At 31.7% G+C, this 8,678-nt stretch overlaps 1 protein-coding gene across 1 annotated transcript; it reads left to right on the top strand.

The window, feature by feature from the left end:
* Positions 1-1,821: 1,821 nt before the first annotated feature.
* Positions 1,822-4,665, top strand: LOC149379260 (WAT1-related protein At2g39510-like). Its single transcript, XM_089603119.1, has 7 exons — positions 1,822-2,080; positions 2,182-2,244; positions 2,363-2,479; positions 2,600-2,843; positions 3,538-3,699; positions 3,984-4,135; positions 4,246-4,665. Exons 1-7 carry the CDS (start codon positions 1,881-1,883, stop codon positions 4,466-4,468), a joined length of 1,161 nt encoding a protein of 386 aa, XP_089459245.1. The 5' UTR covers positions 1,822-1,880; the 3' UTR covers positions 4,469-4,665.
* Positions 4,666-8,678: the final 4,013 nt, after the last annotated feature.

Genomic DNA, 8,678 nt, shown 5'->3' with positions numbered 1-8,678 from the left:
ATAATATATAGAACGTCACCAAACATACACAGCAATAACAAGTCATTTTATCGATTCTTTTCTTTTATAATTAATTGCCATTATTATATTATTTTATTTCTGAGCCTTTATTTTTCAGCGAGTTAGATATATTTTCTAGAAATAACAAACTATATTTTATGTTAGTTGTTACATCGTCATATCCCACACATCAAATGGTATTGAATCTGGTATCCACTAATATTTTGAGAAAAAGAGATATGAGTCTAATAATGCAGATAACCTTGGCATTTTCTTCTGATACTCAAAGTATGATCATAATCAATACTGTTCATGAGTACGAAAAAATTGAACCTACTAACCCCAATATTAGCATAAGAAAATGTAAAGAGAAGGGAAGGAAAAAGTCGCCTTTATTTGATACTTGATTTCTTTGACTAAGTCCTCCAATTGAAGTGGTACTTTGTGAGGAACACGTAATTAAACAGCTTAAACAAATGATCACATTATATGATCCCACACAATAATTGCAATATTGCTAATATAGGTGGTTTTTGTTTGATACGATCATATCAGGTCAAAGAAATGAATTCAGCTAAGCTATCATAAAAGCTGTCTCTAAATATGTTTCGCCAATAGAAAGATACACGTAGTGTGATTCGTTAAATTTAACGAATAGCATGCCAAGAATTTAAAGTTAAGGAGATGCAAGTGTCAAAGCACAATTACCCAAAAAAAAAACCAGAGGCCAAAGGAGTGACAAAACCTTAATTTAAAATAATTACTTTTTTAAATAATTTTATATTGACATTAGTTTTTATAAGTACAAGTTAATTGTTGTGGACAAATTTTTTGACAACATGATTAGGACTCTTAATAAGCAAACATCACAACCCCAATCCACTTTACTTGGTGGAAACATTTGATTGAGCATGGTTTCTTTATCGCCACTTATAAACAAATCTTGTATTGATATATACATATCATATAAATATATATATATATATATATATATATATATATATATATATATATATATAATGTACACCACAAGCCCGTTTCTAGTAATATATTGGGTAGTCTTTGTAAAAGGGTTCTAAATAAGCTGGAGACGTATATACAAAGTGGAGTTCCTATTCATTCATACATGATTCAAAAGGAGTAGACAAGTTGTAACCAACTTCTAAAATAACTTATGAAATATGGTTTTGAAATGTTATGAAATCCGTTCTACATTTGGAATGTGGAACGTACTTTACAGATACCTTGCACTTCTTTTCACGGCTTACGTAGACTTACATGTTAAGACTGAGAAACAAACTTGATTGTGATGAGGTAAATTGTTCACTGATCACTCCAGGTAGTTAGTGTAAAAATTTCAAGTGAGAAGAACCGATTATTTCTCCAGAAATAGCATTAATAATTTCAAGTAAATTATGTATATATATGTGTGCTCTTTAGTTTTCAAAATATATTGCTATTTTAGTGTTTTATTCTCTTTAATATCTTAGATAGCCACATTAGACGAATAACTTGAAGATAAATTATAAGTTATACATACTAAGTAAGAAGACTTTAACCAATTCGGAAACTAACGTACGTAGACAGTTACGATACTTACACAAGTGGTGTATTAAAGCTAACTAGTGTGGTTTGAGCTTCCACAAATATCATGTATTTGAACGCAACTTGAGATTATTTTTTAATAGTAAGGACTCACGAAGTTTACTGCACCCACTTCTCAAATATAATAATTTAGTTTAAATAATAATAAAAAAGAATAAAAGAGTGCATGCTGACATTTCTATATAAGTGTGTCATCGTCCCTTAACCAAATTAAACCTAGCAAGCTAGAAGAAGAGAGTTAGAAAACAACAACCAAAGAAAAAAAACACACAAAAATGACGAAAACTTGCTTGTTCCAAAAGCTCGAAATGGCGAGACCTTTCCTCGGAATAATTCTGCAGAATTTAGGGTACGCCGGGTTTTCCATAATTTCAAAGTTTGCCATGAACAGAGGGATGAGCCAACACGTCTTGGTCGTGTACCGCCACGTCATCGCCGCCATCATTATGGCTCCCTTTGCCCTTGTGTTCGACAGGTTTCTTATCTCTCCAATATCGATATCGATTCATTTACTTATATGTGTTTTTTTTTAATAATAGTAAACCTAGACTTAATTAATGATATTTTTGCTGGCAGGAAAACAAGGCCTAAGATGACCGCTGGTGTCTTCACCAAGATCATGTTGCTGGCTTTACTCGAGTTAAGATCTTTTTAATTAAGTAACAAATGAGTCCCGGACTATCTATAATAATCCTGGAACAATATTAGCTAACCTATTTGTATTTATTTTTTGTATACTGTCTCAAATTATAACCAGGCCCGTGTTAGACCAGAACTTGTTTTATACCGGGATGAAGTTGACCACGGCGACTTTCTCAGTAGCCATGTGGAATATCGTGCCAGCATTTACGTTTGTGATTGCTTGGATTATCAGGTATATATAGATATAGAGAGAGAAATCATATGCATGGAATTATTTAATCTACTATATGTATAGTACGTACGTATGCATGGAAAATATGTTTGAGTGGTGTGGTGTGGTGGTGATGCGCAGGCTTGAGAAGGTTGATCTGAAAAAGATTCACAGCCAAGCCAAGGTGTTGGGAACGATAGTGACTGTTGGTGGAGCTATGATGATGATAATGGTGAACGGTCCGACCATTAATTTCCCGTGGACGAAAGAGAGCGTTCCCGGCCATACTGACGAAGCTGCTAAAACAAATCCTCATCAGTTTCTCTTGGGCTCTCTCATGATCACAGCAGGCTGTCTCTCGTGGTCTTGTTTTGTCATAGTTCAAGTAAGATATGCTGTACCTGTGTATATATATATATATATATATATATATATATATATATATATATATATATCATAACCATCATAAACCACGTGTCTATTTTTTATTTATTATTTTTTTAATTATAATTATAGATTTGTTCTAAAACCCAAATGATTTTTCATTCTCTATTTTAATATATAATTTATATAAAAAAAAAACAAAAAAACGTTATTTCCTCAATTAATTGTTTTACCATTAACTCTCTCTCTCTCTCTCTCTCTCTCTCTCTCTCTCTCTCTCTCTCTCTCTCTCTCTCTCTCTGTGTTTTGAGTGTGTTGTTATTATATCCATATAATTAAGTTAATGGATGAATACGATCGACGGATCTAGAAAAGCTCACCAAAGGGGCAAATTTGAAAAAACAATTCAGGTGGAGGCTAATTTGAAAAAAAAATCTCAAGTTGGGCTAATTTTAAAACTTTTAGGATGATTTTTTTTTAAAAAGGGCCAAATATATAATTAAAAAATGAGAGGGGTGACGTGAGCCACCTGAACCCCATGTAGATTTGTCATTGGATTTGACTATAAAACATACTTTAAAAGGTTGGTTTATGTCAAAATAACCATTTTTAAAAAATTATCATAGAAATGAGAACACGAATAACAAATTTTCATATGTTTAATGATTTATTATTATTTTTTTTACTTTTTGTAGTCTATTACTCTAAAAGCGTACCCGGCCGAGCTCTCATTGACGGTGTTGATATGTATGATGGGCGCCGTGGAAGGAGCCATCCCCGCCCTAGCCTTGGAATGGGGAAACCCTAAAGCGTGGGCTCTACAATTCGATTCGACCTTATTAGCAATTGTCTACAGTGTAAGAACCAATTAGCGCTTCTCTTAGATATAATTTCATTTGCATAACAAGGGTGCAAAAAATAAAAATAAAAATATATGATCTTTCTTATTTTAGTGGTTTTAAGTAGTTGTATTACTATAAATTCATGCGTTAATTAGACCGATTTCGTATAAATACTATGTCAAATTATAAAATTACCTGAACTTCTATAGCCAACTAAGATATATAATTAGTTATTTTCACAAATTTGGCGAAGTGACGTGAATCTAATGCGGATAATATTTCATTTTGCCGCGCTGCAGGGAATTGTTTGTTCGGGATTTTCGTACTATATTCAAGGGATGGTAATGAAGGAAAGAGGTCCTGTTTTTGTGACTGCTTTTACTCCTCTACAGCTTGTCCTTGTTGCAGTTTTGAGCTCCTTCATTTTATCAGAGACGATGCATTTGGGAATGTATGCCTATCATCTACTATATTATACATAATATTCACACATATAAAATGAACATATATATAACTCTAAAGAAAACTAATAATTAATTTGTTTCTTCAATTATTTCTTAGGCTTATTGGAGCAACAATTATTGTGGTTGGCCTATACATGAATCTGTGGGGGAAGAGTAAAGATCTACTCATCCAATCAGAACCGGTCGACAAAGTGTGTTCACAAACGGCAGATGAGTACGTTGTATCGATGAATGTGGACACAAAGATTTCTAATCAAGAGCTTGTGGACATTGGTGGTAGAAGAGTAACACCACCAGTGAATCATTGTGAATCTGTTTGACTGATCAGATCACGTACATATATTGATCATATATATGTACCTTTATTTTTGCAGTGTTTTTTTTTTTTTTTTTTGTCTTCCCTTTTCAAAAGCTCCTTTCCGAGTTTGTACCAAAAAAAAAATGTTATGGTGCTATGATATCATCGTAAATTTTGTTTTTAATGAAAAATGTTATGGCGGAGTTGGCCTATACCTTTTTTTTTCCCTTCCACGAACATATGTCTAAAGGCTTCTCTCTTTTGGGTGGATGTTTGTTGTCACCTACTACGAATCTAACTACAAAAAAAAAAAAAAAAAAAAAAAAAAAGAGAGAGAGAGAGAAAGAAAAGCCTATTCCATGAAGCTCTTAAAATCATAAATAACTTTCGACTGGTATTATCTACATTTTTTCAAGTGACCAAGAGCTGTAGTGTTTTATGCATGACAATAAATATTATTATTAGCCTTGATGTCGAAAAATAATTTAAAACATTTTCTAAGATGACAGAGTTGGGATATAAATGACGCACGATCTAAACGAGCTGTGATATTCTAAGATGACAATAAGATGACGTTATTTGGAACGATATAAATGTCATAAATTGATAATTTTATTTTTCTCATTCAAAACGCTTATTTGTATATCTATCCACAAACTTTTAGTTATCGTGTATCTTTACCCCTATAAATATCTTTTTCGTCAATAACCTTACTAAATTAAATTCAAAAGCTAGCGTTACAAAAAATAAGTATTTAATCGAAAGTTTGCTGCACGCGACTATGTAACAATAAACTATTTAAAACTTTTTTTTTTCTTTTAAAAACAATGTGACGCAAAATTGTTGCTCGACAAAAGTTTCTGTCGCGCAAATTATTTTCGTTATAGAATGTTTGTCATACAGACTAAGCCTCTACAAGACCCCATCATAGATCATAAGGCTCTGGTTGACGCAAATATTACTCAGTTTCTTTTAAGTCAAAAGTGATAGTCAAAAGTACTTTTAATAAGCTTTTCCATTATTGTGGTTCCATGCCATATTTTCCACAATGGTCATCGAGTTATAGAAATGCTTCAGCTTCGGTCGGTAAGAATAAGATAAAAAAAAAAACATCTCAGTGTCTTGTGAGCCTGTTTTTGTAACCTATGTTTTAGTATCTACCCAACAATACTTTTTCTGCGCCCCCCAACGCAATTTCCACCTTCTCATTTTTCTTCCAAAACAACATATGTATTTTTGTAACGGTGCAGATAAGTAAAATTTTGAAATATATTATAATAGTATATATATTTAATATATTAGTACATGATATATTTTTTTTCAAATTATTATAGTTTTTCTTAACAAAAGGGAAAAGGGAAAAGGGTTTATATTTTAAACGAGGAATATTATTAAATTGAAATCCAGTTTAAAAAAACAGTATGAAATTAAAATTCAGTTGAATGGTTACCCTAAATTAAAATTATAACTTAACTATTCATATATTGAAAATATAGTCTAATTCATATCCAACTTTCTCATATTATGTCGTATATGTTTTGTTTTACTTTAGACTTTTTTAAATGATAGTCAGTCTAAAATTTTAAAATAAAATTCTAAATTTGAATATTATACATGTCTTCAAATTTTATATTATACATAACTAAAATAATATCTAATTTTTTAATGGTTCTTATATTTCTTTTTTTGTTGTTGAAAATTTGGTGAATAACTTTTTTATGTGCTCCACAGACCGCTTGATCACAACGACACCGACGGCGCGTCTTTTTTGTGCCTTCAAAATACTCCAGCCTTTTATATTTCCCATGATAAAACTTTATTTTATATGAAAAATTGTACGTAGTTGATTTTGCCTATCTAGATTCTAGACTTTAAGCATGATCTTGCAATCAATCAATATATATTTGTATTCTAACGAGAGATTTGTTCCCTTTCTGTCATTTCTTATTTTATTCTTCACTTTAACACTTTTCTAATTGAAATATGACTATAGCTTTTTAAATTTGGCAAAGAAAGAACATGTTTACAGTAGATTTAGAATAACCTATTTTTTGTTAATCTATATAATTTATATAATAATTAATTTAATTTAATTACTATATAGTGATAAAATAAAATTATTTAAGAAAATTGTCAGTTTTGAGGATGAAGCTCAGAAAAAGAAGTTTAATCAAAACTAATTTTATAAATTTTTGTTAATTTAATTTACATAATGGTTAATTTAAAAAGCCATTAAAAAAAAAAACACGACTTTATTTTAATTGGGGAGTTAGCCATATAGTTCAAACAGAGATAAGACACGTGAATTACGCTACGAGAGATGTAGATATGAGTTAGACTATATGTTTAATACTTGAATAGTTGTGCTAAAATTATAATCGAGAATAGTCGTTTGGCCATTTAAAATAGTTTTTTTTATAATATTTGTAATTAGTTGTAATAAAAAGGGTTAATTTAGATATAAATACCCAATATTTTGTACTGCAAATATTCCGCTTTTTTCGCCAATATAAATACCGAACATTTTATTTGAGTGCAACCATTAGCAGTAATGTCGTTAACGGACACGTGGAGACTAATTTTTTAAAGAATATGTATATAAGTGTATAATCTCAAAAATATTAGATGTTTATGTCCAAATTCCTCTAAATATAATAATAAATGCGTTTTTTAAACTCGAAACTCAATGTAATTTCGTGAATTGAGTTTGTGATTATTTTGTTAATAGTGATTTTAGGTTTATATCTAGTTAATAATTGATGAACTAATAATGATTATTTTATTAAAAATTCTTTATTTGGTGGAAATATTCTTCATGCATTTGTCGGCCTCCCTCGTTGAAAGTAGCATAGATTTAAGCATGAATGGTATGTACTCTATATCATTGGTTATGATGCGTACGATAATTAGTTATCTCTGAAATTAAAATAAATCACAACTAATCATCATAGTCAACTGCTACAATATTCTAAGTTGCATTATTTTAACCTTTTAATATAATCAACGCATCTCATTCTTTGATATTTGTAACTGAAACTAATCCATCTCATTTTTAGATATTTTTTTTTTAACTTTAATTTGGAAAATCAGTTGTAGGAATATTTGATAATGTCAAAATGACTAAAATAATAAATTTTGAGAAATGGGCTCAATTCCAAACCGAGTATCTAAAAAAATCATTTTTTTATATTATTATTATTATTAGAGGAATTGCAGCATAAATAATCAATATTGTTGAAATATATACTTATTTTTTAAAATTTTAGCCTACGTGTCCTCTATGTTGTTACGTTGTTTTGTTGGCTTTATTTTTTAGTGCAAGTGGTATGGAAAGATGTCGGGTGTTATGTTGTCACTTCTGGTTTGACATCTTTCCTCGTGTGTGCAGACAGTATTTCAGGCAAGTTTCCAGTTTTGACAGATTGCCTCGCTGGTGTCTTATTGCTGAGTTATTGCCTCGCTGCTGTCTTCATTACAAGATATCTGCCTCGCTGGAGCCTTCATTGCAAGATATCTTTCGCTGCTATCTTCATTGCACGAATATTCACTTTGTTGGAGTCTTTACTTTGTGATATTCGCTTGAGGCCGGGTAAGGAAACCCGAGATGCCTTCCAGGATTGTACAGCTGCTATAAAAGCCATGCGCTCTCCCTTAGCAGCCTTGACGCTTTATCAAAATACCTAGAGCTCCTAGACGTGCAAGACCGGCGGATTGGGAGGCTTTGTGTTTTGATAAGAGCGGTGTATTTCCTCAAACACTATTCCACAAAGATTGAGTGTTTGTGAGATTTGGGTTTTGTGTTCTCGTGATTGAAGGTTCACGATCTGCTGAAGACTAAAGGTCATCCGAGCCAGGAGGTTGCTCGAAGGGTGGAATTGAGACGGAGCTCAAATTCAGGGGGAGTCCCTGTCTAGGTGATCACTGGTAGTAATAGTCTCTAGGTTTTATTGATTTGTTGATTGTAATCAGATATAAACCTTGTGTGTACTATTGACTACAAGATAGTGAAAATCCTTTCCACTGGCAGCGTGCCCCCAGATGTAGGTGTGTTTCACCGAACTGGGTAACCATATCGTGTGTTATTTGTTTACTGCTTTTTGTTGTTTATCCATATCTGTGTTCAAGCAAGTTGTCGGACACATTGTCAACACATTGTGTGCGACATCTTGTCTTTGCGACTAATCAGAATTTTCAATTGGTATCAGAGCAGGCACCTTGATCTCTTAGGTGGT

This window comes from Urtica dioica, chromosome 12 (assembly GCF_054948205.1).
Source record: "Urtica dioica subsp. dioica isolate 48M chromosome 12, U.dioica_male_clone48M_v1_H2, whole genome shotgun sequence".
Taxonomy (NCBI): domain Eukaryota; kingdom Viridiplantae; phylum Streptophyta; class Magnoliopsida; order Rosales; family Urticaceae; genus Urtica; species Urtica dioica.
Note: the sequence above shows the minus strand (reverse complement) of the source record. Positions and strands in the feature narration are given on the sequence as shown.

What these genes read in the sequence shown, in the direction of transcription:
- LOC149379260 (XM_089603119.1), top strand. Translation starts at nt 1,881, where the DNA reads ATGACGAAAACTTGCTTGTTCCAAAAGCTCGAAATGGCGAGACCTTTC. An exon ending in ATGTTGCTGGCTTTACTCGA is followed by an intron (nt 2,245 to 2,362) that starts GTTAAGATCTTT and finishes AATTATAACCAG; the next exon opens with GCCCGTGTTAGACCAGAACT. An exon ending in TATTAGCAATTGTCTACAGT is followed by an intron (nt 3,700 to 3,983) that starts GTAAGAACCAAT and finishes GCCGCGCTGCAG; the next exon opens with GGAATTGTTTGTTCGGGATT.